This window comes from Jatropha curcas, chromosome 10, assembly GCF_041381405.1.
Source record: "Jatropha curcas cultivar XTBG-Jc1 chromosome 10, XTBG_Jcur_1.0, whole genome shotgun sequence".
Classification (NCBI taxonomy): domain Eukaryota; kingdom Viridiplantae; phylum Streptophyta; class Magnoliopsida; order Malpighiales; family Euphorbiaceae; genus Jatropha; species Jatropha curcas.
The window spans coordinates 12,016,950-12,036,452 of record NC_143160.1 but is presented as its reverse complement, the minus strand read 5'-3'; the positions used below and the strand labels follow the sequence as shown (position 1 = coordinate 12,036,452).

The window sequence follows — 19,503 nt, the reverse complement described above, 5'->3', positions numbered from 1 at the left end:
GCAGTTCTCATAGCTTCGGCCCAAAATCTTCCAGGTACGTTTTTCGCATGTAACATGCTCCGGCAAATTTCTGCAAGATGCCGGTTCTTTCTCTCAGCTACACCATTTTGTTGTGGCGTGTTGGCACAAGTGTACTGATGACGTATTTGACATGCCCGTAGAAATTGAGAGAACTCTCCTGAGCTATATTCTCCCCCATTGTCTGTGCGCAAGCAACGAATCTTTTGCTCCACTTCTCCTTCAATTATCTCTTTGAACTCTTTGAACTTTGAGAATGCTTCAGATTTGTCTTTCATGAAGAAAACCCATACGTATCTAGAGAAATCGTCAATGAACGTCACCATATACCGCATTCCGCCAATTGATGTTTGTCTAACAGGTCCAAACACATCAGAGTGAATTAACTCTAATGGTTTCTTTGCTTTGAACTTTGACTCCTCATATGGCAGTTGATGTGCTTTACCATATTGACATCCTGCGCAGACTGTATCCATTCTCACATCAAGTTGAGGAAGTCCTTCAAGCATCGACTTCTTCACCATCATACTTAGCTTGGAATAGCTAACATGCCCTAATCGCATGTGCCATAGATCTGCTGTCTCATTTTTCCTTGTCTTGTCTACATATGCAGACTCTGCTGACATCACATAGACCGACTCCAATCGTTGCCCCTCCATTATCGGTTTTTCTAAGATTTTAAGATAACGATATACCTTTACATCTTGAGGACCGAACAAGACATAGTGGCCTGATGATGTCAATTGAGCCACGGATAGCAAATTTTTCTTCATTCCCTGAACATGATAGACATCTTCGAGTGGAACTTGATTGGGATTATATTGAGGTGTAATAATAGCTTTACCAATGTGAGCTATTGGTAACCTTGAGTTATCAGCCGTTATCACAACACGATTTCCCTTATACTCAGATAGGTCTTGCAGCTTCTGTTTATCACCCGTCATGTGATTTGAGCAACCCGAGTCTACAATCTAATCATTCTTATAGTCTATTCGTTTTGCTGTTGTTACCGTAAGAGCTAATTCTTCTTCCTCCATAGCAAACGATGCTTCGGCATCCCAATCGTCTTCGATATTCTCCTTAGAACTGGAAGTAGCAGCATTACTTTCAGCGGACTTTTTCTTGGACCAACAATCTTTTGCCATATGGCCCATCTTCCCGCAATTGTAACACTCGCCATCAAACTTTCTACTACTGCCGCGATTCTTCGAAGCTCCCCCTGGACGAGAGCCTCCTTTTCCTTGGTGATTTTTCATCTTGTCACCACCCTTTTTAGATCCACCTTTGTTGTATTGTTTTGAACCACCTCTACTTTGGTTGGTGTAGAGCGCTTCCTCTTCACCCCTTAGCGAGACTCCTCCCATTTGTTTAGCCATAGCTTCTTGACCGGCCAACAAATTTTCAAACTCAACAAGAGATGGTTGTGTCGGCCATCCTTGTACTGCAGCAACAAAGCCTCGGTATTCGGGTCTCAAGCCATGGATAATTATTCTTTTTATCCTAGCTTCCCCAATAGCAGCTGTCGGATCTAATTCTGAAATTTCGCGACATATCGTCTTCACCTTGTGAAAGTATTGGGCAACCGTCATATCACGTTGCGCCATTGATAGAAGTTCATTCTCCAAAAGTTGCAATTTTGTATCGTTCTTCTTTGAAAAGAGTGTAGCAAACGTGTCCCACGCTTCTTTCGGTGTTTTGGCATCCCGAATGTGCTCCAACATTTCTTCTTCTATTGTGGTCTTTAAAGCAAACATTGCTTTGCCTGCTTTAATTTTCCACTTCCGTAAGACGCCGTTGGCATCTTCTACTGCCGGTTGTGTAACTTCACTACCACCGACGACTTCCCACAAGTCTTGACCTTGTAGGTAAGACTCCATACATGTTGCCCACTTGTTGTAGTTTTGGTTGTTGAGCTTCTTGATTCCTCCACTGACATGAAGATCACCCATCTTTTGCCTTAAGTCAAATAAAATACCAAGAAAATTTCTTTCAGATGTGGAAGATCAGTCTAAGCTGCAACCACAGTGCCTACTTAAAATTATCCGTGTATTTAACTTGAACCTAGGCTCTGATACCAAATGTTGAATAAATTAGAATAATAAAACTCTAATTTATCAAGAAGAAGAAAAACACTCTTAAGAACTATCTAACAAAATTGCAAAGAAGAAGAACACTTAAGAAAGCTTTCAAAACGCTTTTATTTAAGCTTTGATCCTTGGATAATAAAACTCAAATACAAGGGGGGTATTTATAGATTACAAGAATCAATCTACACCATTCATTAAAATAAACACAAACTAATCTAGACCATTGAGATTAAAGAAATACTACCTAATTTTCACCTAACTAAAATGATGTAGGCAATGACATCAAATTAATTTGGTGTCCTAACTTTGACCTAACTTTGAATTTCAACAATTGAGCTAATATTGATCTTTAACACACCATCTCCCAGTTTACTAAGTGAATCTTCCGCATATTGTCATCTCCGGTGTTACTTGAATCCGTGGTTTGCCCCACTTACTGCGTTTCCGAAACTCCGTACCCAATCGCGATATAAATGCGTACCAAAACAGCAAAATTAGTGAATAGAGGATACTTAGGGTCAAAATTCTAATTAAATACCTCTAAATTTTGGACTTTTGATTATATTAGTTAGTCACTCAGCATATTTAATAGGTTTTTAAATAATTGCTTTTAATTATATTATTTATCATGCATATAACTTTTGATTATATTAGTTAGTCACTCAGCATATTTAATAGGTTTTTAAATAATTGCTTTTAATTATATTATTTATCATGCATATAATTCGAAGTGAATTTAATAAAATTTTTTATGGTCTTATGTATCCATACCACTTATCACAAATTTGAAAAGTCTCGTAATCTGTAGCTGTAATTATAACTATACCCGTACCGTGTATCATGGCGTACTGCGATTTAAGTAACACTAGTTATCTCCTCCCATAAAAATCATCTAGCTAAAGCATCCAGATCATAACAAATAGAGATAGGCAAATCAGCCAATGACATCACGTAAGAAGGTAAAGCAAAGAGAACGGACTGAACTAAAGTATGTCGACCAGCAAAACTTAATTTGGAAGCCTTCCATCTACTCAATCTAGTGTGAACCTTATCAATAAGAAATTGATACATAGATTTATTTACCCGACCATGGATTAGGAACCCCCAGATAGCAACCCAAGTTAGCAACATGCTCAAAACCACTTGCACAACTCAGAGTGCCCATTAACTCAGCTGAAGCATTTTTAGAGCAATAGAATTTCGTTCTCTAAATGCTAACCTTGGCAACCGAAGCTGAATAGAAATTAACTACTTTAAGGTGAACATAATTTCATTTTCTGAATTTAGGTTTACTAACTATTTTAATGTTCTCAGTTCCATTCTTCTTGTCTTCTTCTTTTTTTGAAGTACCTACGACTTGGCGCTCTGCTTTATTATCTTCATCCGACATACCAATATCAACCTCATCGACTTTTTTGTTAAATCTTTAACTATTTCTACTGGTAATTCAACCTCATCGACTTGAAATGGCTCAGACATTCAGGTTAAGGCAGGTTGTTGGACTTCTTCTATAATTGATCTAACTTTGATCTTACACACCGCCATCCAATCCAATCGATCTCGCTTCATTAATGGATATGGACATGGTAGACCTGAGCTGCTTACATTTCCAAAAAGAATAGTTCATGTTTTGTGTATTTTTTTCTATTATTAACTTCTATTATGTTACATTTTGGATGAACCTTCATTAATCTCAAGTTAGGCGTTGGATCGAACCATTCACAATTAAATAATATTGTCCGTTTTATGGGCATAGTTGGATATTCCAACTCCGAAACCTCGAGCAACCTCCTATGAAAATCAATTGACTGGTCATTGTAGTTTGATCCTTTTACACATATTCCACTATTTAATGTTTTTCTAGTTGACCCATAATGCTCGGTATGACACTTACATCCATTAACAAAGTAAATCGAGTATTTGGACACCTTATCTTCCCTCCATCTATATAATGTAGATTAACGATTGCAAATTGAATAAGGGATTCCAGATCCTCCTCAAATTCTTTCCTTAATAATCTGTTCGTCTCGTACCTTTGGTACATCCATATCTGATCCGTAAATATTTGTCCTGTTTAGTTATCATTAACTAGATTCTCATTTTAAAATAGTAGTGTATTTTGAATTTAATTATGACAAAATTTCACTTCTGCATCTTGAAATTTGGGTGGGAACCTAGCACATTAGAAATGTCTTATAAGTATATGGCACAAACCAACAACATCACAATCATCATTTAATGAAATTTTGGCAACATCCCACCCAGTTCTCCATTTGCACAATGTGAAACATTCACATTCCATTGTGCATGCAGAGAACATAACAAGGAGATACAACTGAAATAAGCCAAAAGATGCTTAAGTAATTATTGTATATGTTTATGCATTTTGTACTAAAAGACATTCCTAAACTGTTCAACTTGGACAATGCAATGTCTTTTCTTGCATCCGGATTGAGAAAGACACCAAATGTGCAATTAAGATTGACTTAGCATATCGATCTTAGTTAGGTTGATTATGGTTCATTTCTTAAATTTCACGATAAAAAATCATCAGCATCTCCCTTTAAAAACTAATAAACCAACTTTTTGATACACAAAAGATAAATACTTCTAATATTCAACACTATTACTCCACAATAACGGCCATTATTAGGTCACCAATCAACATATTTCATCCATAAATTGGTCACATACATACCAACAAAAGAAAACACTTCTATAAGTCAATACCCACATCAACGATCACTGTATAGGCCTCAATCAACACAATTCATCCACCAATACATAATATCCAATAAATTTCAATCAACAAGTTTAACTCAACGCATAATCAAAACATATACAAAATTTAAAATACTAAACCATACACTATCAATTAATAAGAAGTATTAAATATAGGAATTAAGTACATATATAGATTTAAATTTTATGCTTCATTCTTTAATGCAACAGATATATACTTAGCTGAATGTTATTAAGCAACTTTTACACTTCATTTTTTAGCATATTACATAATCATGCTTATGCTTTTTTTCTTCTATTATTAAGTTTTATTCTTTATTTTTTTACCATATTATGGTCATATATGATTAAATTTAACTCTTATGCAATAATCTTTTATACTAATTATGCTCATACTTTAATTAACCTATATTTGACTTTATTTACTTATTTTAACTTTTGTGTACTTTTTTTTATGAAGTTTTATGCTTGAATAATTATGCTTTATTAAGTATTATGCTTTAATAATTATGACTTATTAAGTTTTATGCTTTATATATGCCTTAATAATTATGCTTATTCTATGTTTCTTTTATAATTTTCCTAATTTGTAATATTATTAGCATTACTATTCCTAATTAAAAAGCTACATACCACTTAAACATATAATTACATGGAGAGAGAATTTGTAGACCAGAGTTGCAATTGCTAAAAAAATTTGCCAAAAAAAAATCTACAAATTTTTAAACAAAATTTTTTAAGAAGGCTAACATGTCACACACCAAGCATTTAACGAAAAATTAAAAAAAATTTCCATATCAACAAAACTAATTAGTAAAGTAAAGTAATTAAGTTAATTATGCTGACTAAATAACAAATTAATTAGCAATATCAATTAAAAAAATTACAAAAATAAACAAATCAATTATCAAACTAATTAACAAAACAAACCTAATTAACAAAATAATTAAGAAATAAACTAATTACCAACATGAACTAACAAAATTAACAAACATACACACTAATTAACAAACTAATTACCAAAACTAATTAATAAAAGAAACCTAACAAATATAACAAACTAACAAAATTAACAAACCTACAAACTAATTAACAAACAAACCTAAAAAGTTTAATAAACCAACAAAAATAACAAACCTACAAACTAATTAACAAAACAAACCTAACCCTAAAACCTAATTAACACAAAAACCAACAACAACAATAACACACAACTAAACACAACATTAATCAAAATATATATAAACTTAAAATCAAAACCAAACACATAAACGAAAACTAACACAAAAAAACCCAATTTGCACAAAATAAAAAATTAAACATAAATGATTAAACAACATAACCCTACATTATAATTAGAAACCAAAAAATAAAAGAAATAAAAAATTAAACTAACTGACATTGAATTGAAAAAAAAAAAAAAAAAAGAAGAAAACCAACATGAAACCTGAAGCGGCGACAGTAGGAGATGGTGGCAGTGGCGCAAACCGGACGTGAAGCAACCAGTGTCGAAGAAAGTTCAGGGAGAGAACCAACCTGAAACCTAAAGCAACAGTAGTAATAAATAGCGGCAGTGGCGCAAACTTGACGTGAAGCAACCAGTGTTAGAGAAAGTTCAGGGAGAGAGAGAGAGAGAGAGAGAGAGAGAGAGAGGATAATGTGAAATTAGTCTCGCGCGAGAGGGAGACGATTACATCGTCTTAAAAATTTAGCGACTGCCATAATAGGTTGCCAAAAGACAAATATAGATCGCTATTGTTAATGACGTTAAAGAATAAAATTTGTCGCTATTAGAAACATTGGTCGCTAATTTGTCGTCAAATGGATAAAGACAATTTTTCGTCAAGACAATCGGTGACTGGTCTTTATTCCATCCCTAAAAGTTGCCGCAAAAATTTAGGTGCCATATTTAGCGATTGACATGTTGTTTGTCGCTAAGTGGTCGCTGATCCATACCAAAGCTTCTCGCCAATTCTTGGCGGCAAATTTAACGATCGAGTTTGTGTATTCATCGCAAAGTTGGTTGTTAAATCCATCGCTAGTGGTCACTTAACTAGTCCCTAAACTATTAACAACTTTACAACAATCCTCTGTCGCAAGTGGTCGCCCTTTTGTCACTAATTAGTGACGGACTGGCTTTTGTCACTAATAACGATCGCTAAAAATCGTTTTTTTTTTTTTTTTTTTTTTTTTGTAGTGGTAGTACTCAATGAGAATTATGAATAACAGAGAACCTCTAACTATTTTACAACCATTCAGGATGTGCAATGGCTATTATAACTAGAGCAAGAAATATTTAATTTCCTTTGTATTGTACTATCATTATGAGCTTGTGTGTGTGTGCGCTTATTTTTTTATTCTAAATAGTGAAATATTTAACTATATATGTAATAGTTTCAGCCATTTGGAAGCGCACGTGTGGGGGCATTCCAAAAAAACATACAATCGGTTTAAAATTAAAGCACAATTAATTGTAGAAAAAACTATTTTAATAACTGTCAGCTGTTTTACTAGTGGTTAGCTGTTAGTGGTTAACGATTATATAGCGATTTTAAAAAAAAGTGTTTGGTACAAATAGCTGTTTGATTAGCTGTTTAATATAAAGTGACAAAAAAAGATATGAAAATAAGGAATAAGGTAAAGACAAGTGATGGGTATATGTGTCATAAAGAAATTATAAAACACTAAACATTAATGAAAATACGTTTCATAAAACACTGTCTCAAACTCTAAACGCTAGGGTAGATTATCGAACGCTATAATTAATTAAGATAGTGTTTCAACCTGTCAAAAAACTAAATACTACTTCAAACGCTGCTGCTGAACGAAGCCTTAGTGGGCTAATCTGGTGTGAGCAAGGATTTAGTTCTAGTCCAGTGGGCTAAAGATACCTGGATACTTGTGGTTAAGACAAAAAAAAAAAAAAAAAAAAAAGTTCTAGTCCAGTCCATTGATGGACCAAACCAATGAAACTAAATATTCTTGTTGAAACAAGGATATTTTTTTACCATGCACTTCAGAAAAAAAAGGGATAAAATTGGACCACTTTTGAGAAAATTCATAATTGCATTTGTTTGATCCATAAGTAAGGCCATGTACGCGGTCCAGATAAGTTTTGTTCCATTCTATTGAAAAAAAAAAACGTTGTTAGCTGTCTTACCAATTTAGGTAAATCTTTCCTGAATAGTGAATAAGCCCGAAATGATACCCTAAATTACACTGTCAGAACTAGGCATGGCCACGTTTTCGAAATCGCTGGTTCCGATTCCAAAAAATTTGGAACCAAAACCGAATCAAAAATTTTTGGTTTCGGTTCCGGTTTGGAACCGAACGGTTCCGATTCCAGTTTCGGTTCCTTAACGGTTCTAAAACCGGTTCTGATCAATTCTCCGACTGGTTTTCCGGCGAATCGCATACTTTTAAATTTTAAATTTTGAAGACCGGTTTCAAAATTTAAAAATTTGTGAAAATTATTTATAAAAAAACATACACTTAAAATATTAAAAAAAAAGCTTCAATTAAATTTATTTTTTTTGAAAAGGCTTGAACTTAATTACTTTTATTTTAAAAAAAGTCTTCAACTGAATTTATTTTTTGTTTAAAAAAGTTGGAACATAATTTTTTTAAAAAAAATTAAGTTGCCTATGTATCCTCTTGGGGTTTAGAGGAATCAAAGCCCACGTATTTCTTACTTACCTTGTACCAATTTCACCCCTTTTACCTTATTTGCTATTTCCACCACCGGTTGATGTTCCCGTTGAGGACCCATCGTAAAGATCATATAAATCTTCATTTTCTTTTAGATTTTCTTGTGCTCTTAATTCGGCCTTACTCCAATCATCCATGCATGATTGTCCTTCTAGTGAATCGGGTGTTATACAAGATCTTGTTTCATCAAGTATGTTTCCTCCTTAACTAAAAGCTTGTTTAACCGCAACAGTGGAAACCGGAGCTGCTGAAACTTGTTTTGCAATTAAAGAAAGTATTGGAAAGGTATTGTCGTGACGACTCCACCAATCTAAAATTAGAAAATTATTATCTGCATAATCATCACCAAACTCAAAAGAAGTGGTTGGATAATTATCAAATTCATAAAAAGAACCGGGTTCCCTTTGTCTTTTTTGTCTTTGTAGTAAAACCCGTTTAGCAACACCAACACTACTTACCCTTTGAGTTGGAAATTGTTGAATATTAAATTGAGAAGAATTAGAAGTAGATGAACTTGAAAATTGAACAAATTCATTATATAATTCTATAATATTTTGTCTAACTTCATGCAATACTATATTTATATTAACACTATCATCTATATCAAAATTTAATAATTCATAATAAATAGTCAAATATTCAGATAAAATATTAATTTTACATCTAGGATCAAATACAATAGCAATAAGATAAAGATGTGGTATATTTTTAAAATAAAATAACCATTTTTTTTTTCATTGAAAAAACACAATCTCTTAATATAAAATCATTTCAAATTCTTGGAGTGTACTAACAATATTAATACACATAGGTAAAAATGAATGAGATGTGAGATAATAAATCCCACTAAATTTATAGGTAGCATCATTAAAAATTTTTAAAATATCTAAAATTTTTGCACAAATATCCCAATTTTGTGGATATAAATTAATTTCTTCAATATTATTAGTAACAAAAATGCACAATAATTCTTTATAAGAAAAAGACTCGGTTAATAATTCATAGGTTGAATTTCAACGAGTTGGGACATAAACGTTTTGGTCTTTTATTATTTTCCTTACAAAATTTAGCCCAATTTTTCATTACTTGGGGATATCCCATAAATATGAAATAGCTTTTCTAATTGGAGAAATATAAGATTCAAGAATTTTTTAAACCATCTTGTAAACATAAATTTAAAACATGGCAAGGACATCTTATATGAAAAAATTTTCCACCAATATTTGGTTCACAAATATTTTAAAGTTCAATAATTGATTTAGTATTAGCAAAAGCATTATCAAATGAAATTGAATTTTTTTTTTTTGTCAACTTACATTCATCTAAAATTGAAACAATTATTCTATAAATATTATTTGCAGTATATTTATCATCAAAAGCACGAAATGCAATAATTCTTTTTTGAATTTTCCAATCATTATCAATCCAATGACATGTAATGCACATATAAGAATCCATTTGCCAATGATCACTCCAAATATCACAACAAATTGAAACATGAATTTTCAGTTCAGAAAATAAAAGCTCTAACTCTTTTTTTCCTTTTTTTTATAAAAAAATAATAGTTCATTTTACAGTATTTCTTTGCATTCTTTTAGCAGAAGGATTTAAAGCTTTTTGACAATATTGATTAAAACTACTTTTTCACCAAAACTAGAAGATAAATGTTCCATAGAAATCATTTTTGTTAATTCTTCTTTTTGTGTTTTTTTCAGAATATTGAAATAAAGAAAGGTTAGAAAATGTGCCCCCGGAAATTTGTGTTTGAGACTGATCAACTCCTATTTTTGTTGGATGTTTTGTTTCCAAATGCTTCCAAAATGATCCATAGTCGCCCAATTGTTTAAATTTATAAGATTTTCCACAATAATTGCAAATTACATCAAACATTTTTTCACCTTTGAATTTTTTCGTGAAATGAATGGTGAATATGTTGGAACTCTATCTTGCTCTTCGAAGAAGTTGTGTACCTTGCTCTTGCTCTTGCTCTTCCTCTTCCTCTTGTTGTAATTGCTCATTATTAAATTCAGATTCTTGAGTTGGAATTTCCATATTTTCATTTGGATATCTCTCAAAATTAAATCGGTTGGGAGTCAAATCGAAGATGTCATTTGTAGGGATAGATGAATATTGTGTTTCTCCAATCTTTACCTTGCCCTTAGCAGAATTTGAGTTTCCTCCACTTGCCATTATATGAAAATAATATATAATTTGAAAAATTGAATAAAAAAAATTAGAGAGAATAATTAGAGATTGGAATTAGAGATTGGAATTTGAATAAATTAATTCACAATAAATTGTGAATAAAAATTAGAGAGATTGTAGAGTAGAGAAGAATGATATAGAGTAGAGTGTAGAGAGAGTAGAGATTTTTGTGTGAGGAAATTGTAATGGAATGGAATGAGGTATTTATAATAAATCCAAAAAATCATTTTTCCACAAATACCCTTGAAACTAGCCGTTATGTAGCCGTTTATAGTTATTGGGAGGGGTAATTAAGAGATTTCACAACAAAATTAAAAAGAAAGCTGCTGACAGCTTGTAACGACTAGAACTACTGGTTTGAACCGGTGGTTCTAACCGACTGAAAAACCGGCGGTTCCATCCGGTTTCGACCTGTTTTTGGAACCGCCGGTTTGCGGTTCCCAGAATATTAAAACCGGAACCGAACCGTATACATCCGGTTCCGGTTTTGATTCGGACGGTTCCGGTTCGGACCGGCTCCTGTTCCGAACCACCGGTTCCGGTTCTGAGAACAGTAATATGGCCACCCCTAGTCAGAACTTATCATTAAGGGAAACCAGAAGTAGGCAAGAAATTGCCCACAGTCAACCCCCGCTCTCTATAAAAAAGAAACTCAGATAGCTCCACTTTCCACGGTACACAAAACAAGCAAAATGGCTTCTTCAATCTCTTTTTCAGTACTTGTCCTTTTCCTTCTGCTTTCACCTTCTTGCATTCATTCAGTTCCAATTATCAACTCTTTTCTCCAATGCATGAAACACAACTCCGAAGTCAACTCCTTTCTCTACTTCATTTTACCCGCCAAACCATTCCTCATTTCTGAAGTCTTACAATCCACCGCTTGGAACGTCCGTTTATTATTACCCTCCATTCCTAAACCCGAATTCATCTTCACCCCGTCACACGAAACCCATATCCAAGCTTCCGTTATCTATTCGAAATAGTTGGGTATCCATCTTAGTGTCCGCAGTGGCGGCCATGATTATGAAGGTTTATCTTACATAACAGAAATCGACAATCCCTTCTTTATTATAAATATGTTAGCACTTCGTTTTGTTGACGTTAATATTCACGATAACAGTGCATGGGTTCAAACGGGTGCAACCCTCGGGGAACTGTATTACAGAATTGCAGAAAAAAGCCAAACCCACGGCTTTCCGGCAGGACTTTACAACAGTGTAGGAGTCGGGGGTCATATTAGCGGCGGCGGGTATGGTGGAATGCTGCGAAAGTACGGTCTTGCTACCGATAATGTAATTGATGCTCATATTATTGATGTTCATGGTAGACTGCTTGATCGTCAAGCTATGGGCAAAGATCTTTTCTGGGCAATTGGAGGTGGCGCTAGGGGTAATTTTGGAATTATTGTTTCTTGGAAACTAAAGTTAGTTCAGGTTCCTTCTACTGCTACAGTTTTTATAGTTACAAAAACTTTGGAACAAAATGGTACTAAAGTTCTTCAACGGTGGACTGAAGTCGTTGACAAGCTCGATGAGGTTCTTTTCATTAGAGTTCTAATCTCACCTGCTAATATTGGTAATAGTACCATACGAACCGTATCAACTGCTTATGAAGTTTTCTTTCTTGGCAATTTAAACAAACTTCTCAAAGTTATGGAAAATAGTTTTCCTGAATTGGGTTTAACCAGAAATGATCGTACAGCGATGAGTTGGCTCAAATCGGTTTTTTATACAACCGGTTTCTCAAACCTGACTAATACTACGCCTGAAGTTTTACTGCAGGGTAAATATTTATTTAAAAGTTACTATAAAGAAAAATCAGATTTTGTTAAAGAACCTATTCCTGAAGTGGGATTCGAATGTCTATGGAAAATATTCTTAGAAGAGGAAACACCATTGATGATATGGAATGCTTTTGAAGGGAAGATGAGTGAGATTTCAGAATCTGAAATTCCATTTCCTCATAGAAAAGGCACTTTGTTCTTGCTTCATTTGTTAGATTATTTTAATAATCTCAGTGGCCCATGTGATTAAAGGGCTGGTTCTAATTAAGATAGCCTAAGATGATGGTTATTGGGCTTAATGGATAAGGACCAGTTACAATTTTAATACCCTTCCTCTACCTTATAAAAGGTTAAGGAAATCAATAGTGTAGGTTAAGAGAGCGTGACGGCTACCTCAAACACATACGGTGATAGATTGTTTGAGAGAGTGTGAAAAGAAAACTTCCGTGTTGTTGATAATTCTCTGACCATTAAGAGAGCACTTATAGACAAAAGGCCAGAGTGAAGAAACATAAATCTGCTGTTACGGTGAGAATCAAATTGCCACAACGAGGTAATCCATAACATAGATTTGCAATTATGGATCAAGGTATGCTTCCGTTTATTGTATATTCTTATTGAACAAATTCAATGAACTATAAAATCTTGGCTATATTAAAGTTTATTCAACATGTGGTATCAGAGCCTGTTTCTGTTCTAGATTTGTTTGATAGTCTTTTATTTGGCTTAATTAATGGAAATTGATTTCATATTATGAAGTTGATTAATCTGGTATAAACGAAGCCAAAATTATTGGGATTAGAAACTGTTTGTTTTCTTTATGCTTTATAAATTATTCCGCTGTTATTTATAAAGAAAGGTTATGGCATCTTATTGTGTTATGTCGTTAAAGTTTTGAGATCTTAATTCAATCTCATAAAAGTTTTGCATAAATCAATGTTTAACGAATGGAAAACTTGTTAGTCACCAAAGTGGCATTGTTTGGATTAGTTTAGACATTGATTATGCAGCTTTCAATTGTTCATGTTTGTGTGATGCTGTTAAATGACATGAAGTTAAAATTGAACAATTGAGATCATTGACTATAACTTGTTAGGTTACCAAAAGGTAGACCATTAATTATAATCAATGGCATTAAAGAGACTTATCATTGTACTAATTAATATGAATGTATATCCAAAGATAACATGCATATTGTATGAAGCATCATTGAAAAGTTGAAAGGAATAAAAAAAAATGTAACTGACTTCCAGAGAGAATCACGGGGCGTGCTGCAATGAGCACGGATGTGCTACAATGAGCACTGGCGTGCTGCAATGAGCACGGGTGTCTGACTTCCAGAGTGAAGCACGGGGCGTGCTGTAGTGAAGCACATGCGTGCTTCTCTTTGACTTGTATAAAGGATCGCAAGTTGCTCCACCTTAATGAAAGTCTGTTAGAGTATTTTTCTTCTTGGCATCATTATTGATTAAAGCTATGCATTTAAATATTACCCAAAAGTAATTTTAAATGCATAATTTAAAATTGTTATTTGTTTGAATCCAATTATGTTTACTCAAAGTATTAACGTATGAGTATATGTATAATGTTGCAGCTTCTTTTAACATGTTTGCTATGTGCACTGGGTTGATTAAGTTCAATGGATTGAACTATACTGATTGGTCCAAAGAAATCCATTATCAGTTAGGAGTTTTGGACTTGGATCTGGCATTAGCATCTGAAAGCTAGCAGCCATTACAGAGACCAGTACTGAAGCTAACAAGTCCCATTATGAGGCTTGGGAGCGGTATAACAGGCTAATTTTGAACTTAATGAGGATGACAATGGCTGAAAATTTTAAGCCATCAATGCCCAGAACAGACAATGCTAGAGAGTTCATGCTGAAAATTAAGGAATACTCCTAATCGGACATAGCTGACAAGTCCATCGTAGGATCATTGATGAGTGAGCTAATGACCAAGAAGTTTGATTGGTCACAATCCATTCATGATCATGTGACTGGCATGCAGAATTTGGCAGCGAAATTGAAATCAATGGGAATGGATGTGAGTGAATCCTTTTTAGTTCAATTTATTATTAACTCACTTCCTTTTGAGTTTGGTTAGTTCTAGGTAAATTACAACACCCTTAAGGAAAAATGTAACATTTAGGAAAACAAGGCCATGTTGATACAAGAGGAAGGAAGATTAAAGAAATTGAAGTAACACTCTATCAATCTCATATTTCATAATGGAGCCAGTAGCAGCAATAACAAATCAGGGAAGAAAGGCAAGAAAAGGGACAGTGCCCCAATGAAGGTTAATGAGGGGCAAATTCGTAAGGAGTTGAAGTGCTACTTCTGTAGAAAGAATGGTCACTTCAAGAAGGACTGTCCTAAAAGGAAGATTTGGTTTGAAAAGAAAGGTACACTTTATGTTTCAGTATGTTTTGAATCAAATCTTGTTGAAGTGCCTAATAATGCCTAGTGGTTAGATTCTGGTGCAATTACTCACGTGTCTCATGTTATAAGTGATTTCTTTCGATCCAACCCATAAACGAAACTAAAAAGTTCCAATACATGGGAAACAAAATGAAGGCATGAATAGAATGAATTGGGACTTATAGATTGATCATGGACACTGGTTGTTATTTGGATCTTGAAAAGTGTCTCTATGTTCCTCAATGTGCTAGAAATTTAGTTTTTATAGGGACGTTGGATAATGTTGGTTTCAGTTTTAAGATTTGTAATGATGTTTTTTCATTATAAAAACATAAATATTATTATGGTTCTGGTATTTTGATTGATGGTTTGTATCATTTTAATCTTGATGCTGAATTTATTGAATCCCTGTTTAATGTTGAACACAATATAGTTAATAAACGTAGTGCATATAATGAATGTTCTACTTTCTTCTGGCATCAAAGGTTAGGTCACATATCCAAAGAAAGGATTTTAGGGTTAGTGAAAGGTGAAATCTTGCCTCAATAGGATTTCACTTACTGGGATGTGTGTATAGATTGCATTAAAGGTAAGCAAACTAAGCACACATTAAAGAATCCAGCCACAACAAACAGCGAATTGCTTGAACTTATACACACTGATATATGTGGTACTTTTGATGTTCCCTCTTAGGATGGTGAAAAATATTTTATTACTTTTATCGATGATTTCTCACGGTACGGTTATGTATATTTGCTGCAAGAAAAGTCTCAATTAGTGGATATCCTTGAGATACTCATTAATGAAGTAGAGAGGCAGTTAAATAGAAAAGTTAAAGTTGTGAGATCTGATAGAGGTGGTGAATATTATGGTAAACTTAATGAAAATGGACAATGTCCAGGTCCATTTGCAAAGTTCCTTGAAAGTCGTGGCATTTGTGCGCAATACACAATGTCGGGTACACCTCAACAGAATGGTGTAGCTGAAAGGCAGAATCGTACTCTTATGGAAATGGTTAGGAGTATGCTAAATAATTGTACTGTACCTTTATCATTATGGTTGCATGCATTAAAGACTGTTGCATATTTACTTAATAGGGTTCCTAGTAAAGTAGTTCCTAAGACTTCTTATGAGTTGTGAATACAAAGGAAACCTAATTTAAGGCATCTTCATATCTGGGGTTGCTCAGCAGAAGTAATGATATATAATCCACATGAAAAGAAGCTTGATGCTAGAACGATTAGTGGATTTTTCATAGGATATCCTAAAAAGTCAAAAGGGTACAGATTTTATTGTCCTAACCATTATACAAGAATTGTTGAGTCTGGTAATGCTTCGTTTATTGAAAATGGCCAAATTAGTGGGAGTAGTGAACCACGTAAAATGAATGTGTAAGACATTCAGATTGAAAATCCAACTCAGGTGGATTTTCCTAATGTCTCTTCTTCGGTTGTTGTTCCACTTGTTGTATCACGGTTTAACAACATAGTTGAACAATAGACTAACATTCCGAACCCACAAAATGACGATATAAATGATGAGCCAGTAAATAATGAACAATTCACGAATGATCAAGTGGTTTCATAAGAAATAACATTACGGAGGTCACAAAGGCAAAGAAGGCCAACTATTTCTAGTGATTATATGGTTTACTCACTTGAGCATGATTGTGAATTGAGCATTGATAAGGACCCACTCTCTTTCCAGAAAGCCATGGAGTGTGATAATTCTAAAAAGAGGTTTAATGCCATGAAGGAAGAAATGCAATCAATGAGTGATAATCAAGTCTGGGATTTAGTCAAGTTGCTTGAGGGGTCAAAATAAGTTGGTTGTAAATGGGTTTTCAAGACCAAACGGGACTCTAAGGGCAACATTAAAAGATATTAGGCCAGACTTGTTGCTAAAGGTTACACTCAGAAGGATGACATTGATTATAAAAAGACATTTTCTCTAGTTTCCAAAAAGGACTTTTTAAGAATTATTTTGGCTTTGGTGGCTCATTATGATCTAGAGCTTCACCAAATGGATGTAAAGACAACCTTTCTTAATGGTGACTTAGAGGAGGAAGTATATATAGACCAACTAGAGGGGTCTGTGGTCACAGGAAAGGAAAATTTGGTGTGTAAGTTAAAGAAATCAATATATGGACTGAAGCAAGCTTCCCGTCAATGGTATCTTAAGTTCAATAATAGCATCACTTCATATGGTTTTATAGAAAATACTGTTAATCGATGTATTTATATGAAGGTCAGTGGGAGCAAGTTAATCATGTTAGTCCTATATGTTGATAACATTCTTCTTGCTGCGAATGATGTTGGATTGTTATGTGATGTAAAGAGTTTTCTCTCTAAGAACTTTGAAATAAAAGATATGGGAGAGGCATCCTTTGTGATAGGAATAGAAATATTCCGTGATAGATCACAAGGACTATTAAGATTGTCTCAAAGAGCTTACATTAATAAGGTATTAGAGAGATTCAGAATGGAAAAATGCTCCGCAGGAATAGTTTCAATTCAGAAAGGAGATAGGTTCAGCGAAATGCAATATCCTAAATATGATTTGGAACATAAAGAGATGGAGCCTATTCCTTATGTGTCAGTAGTTGGGAGCTTAACGTATGTTCAAACATGTACTTGATTGGATATTAGTTTCGCCATTGGAATGTTAGGGCGATATCAAAGTAATCCCGAGATGGACCATTGGAAAGTTGCAAAGAAAGTACTTAGATATTTATAAGGCATTAAGGATCATATACTCACTTGTAGAAAGTCCAGCCATCTAGAAGTGGTGGGATACTCGGATTCAGACTATGCTGGTTGTGTAGATTCGAGAAAATCTACATTTGGCTACTTGTTTCTCCTAGCTGGAGGAGCAGTATCATGGAAGAGTGGGAAGTAGTCTGTCATTGCTACTTCCACGATGGAGGCTGAATTTGTCGTATGCTTTGAGGCCACTGTTCACGCATTGTGGTTGCGAAACTTTGTCTTAAGTCTAGGCATTGTCGACAGTATAGCTAGACCGTTGAGAGTTTACTATGATAATTCCGTAGCTAGCTTATTCTCTAAGAATGATAGGTACTCTAAGGGTGCAAAGCACATGGATTTAAAGTACCTAACTGTGAAAGAAGAAGTGCAAAAACACAAGGTGTCAATTGAGCATATAGGTACTGATCTGATGATAATGGATCCGCTAACTAAAGGCTTACCACCCAAAATCTTCATTAGCTATGTTGATAGAATGGGCATTATAGATAAGTCCTTGTTAGCATGATGTTTAAACTTGTATATATATATATATATATATATATATATATATATATATATATATATATACATATGGTTATTTTGCTCATATTATTGTGACACTTGGGAATTCAATTAAACATGTGTTTTGCTTATTTATGTGTTATTCACATTATAGATGTATACAATAATGGTTTGAGTGAGATAACAATAACATTTGATTGTGACAATGTATTGTTTTTTGAATAGTTTCTCCATTAAAGTTTTATAAATTGAAGTGGTCGGTGATATATGGAAGGAATCATGTCGATTAATGACTTATGACCGTCATAATCCGATCATCTTAATTCTAATTAAGGTTAACATGATAGATTCAAGAAATGCACATGGGCCAAGTCGGAGATTATTAGATTATTTTAATAATTTGAGTGGCCTATGTGATTAAAGGGCTGGTTCTAATTAATGTGGCTCAAGATGATGGTTATTGGGTTTTAGTACTCTTCCTCTGCCTTATAAAAGATTAAGGAAATCAACAACGTAGGTTAAGAGAGTGTGACAGCTACCTCAAATAGATACAGTGATAGGTTGTTTGAGAGAGCGTGAAAAGAAAACTTCTGTGCTGTTGACAATTCTCTAACCATTAAGAGAGCACTTACAAACAAAAGGCCAAAGTGAAGAAATATAGATCTGCTGTTACGGTGAGAATCGAATTGCCGCAACAAGGTAATCCATAACATAAATCTGCTGTTATGGATCAAGATACGCTTCCGCTTATTGTGTATTCTTATTGAACAAATTCTATGAACTATAAGATTTAGGCTATATTAAAGTTTATTCAACATCATTATGTGTCTTTTTGGCAAGATGGACAAAAGAGTGAAGCAAATATCGATTGGATAAGAAAGCTTTATAATTATATGGAGCCTTTCGTTTCTAATAATCCAAGAACTACTTATGCTAGTTACACTGATCTTGATTTGGGTATGAACAACAAGACTAATTTTAACGTTACACAAGCTAGCGTTTACTAAATTATTACTGTTGATAGAATATTTTTTTATGCATTCAGCAGGTTGTTGCTGTTAGACAAAATTATATAATCAATTCTTTTGCATTAGCTTTATGTCTAATCAAGTTTGAAATTTGATTAGTTAAAAATTTAAATTTCAAATTTGATTAAATCAGGTCCTTAATTATATAATCTCATTTGTATACAACTTGTTTGTTAAGGGAAAAAAAAAAAAACCATGCTCTTTCCTGTCCCTTTTCTCCAAGTTCTACAATTTTCTTTTGTTTTAG

The 19,503-nt window shown here is 33.8% G+C and overlaps 1 protein-coding gene and 1 pseudogene across 1 annotated transcript; one reads left to right on the top strand and one right to left on the bottom strand.

Annotated features, from left to right (window-relative positions):
• Positions 1-989: 989 nt before the first annotated feature.
• On the bottom strand, positions 990-1,967 carry LOC149493102 (uncharacterized). Its single transcript, XM_089726884.1, has one exon. The coding sequence runs from the start codon at positions 1,965-1,967 to the stop codon at positions 990-992; it is 978 nt and encodes a 325-aa protein (XP_089583010.1).
• Positions 1,968-11,452: 9,485 nt separating this feature from the next.
• On the top strand, positions 11,453-19,235 carry LOC105637139 (monolignol oxidoreductase AtBBE-like 15; annotated as a pseudogene).
• The last annotated feature ends 268 nt before the right edge of the window (positions 19,236-19,503 follow it).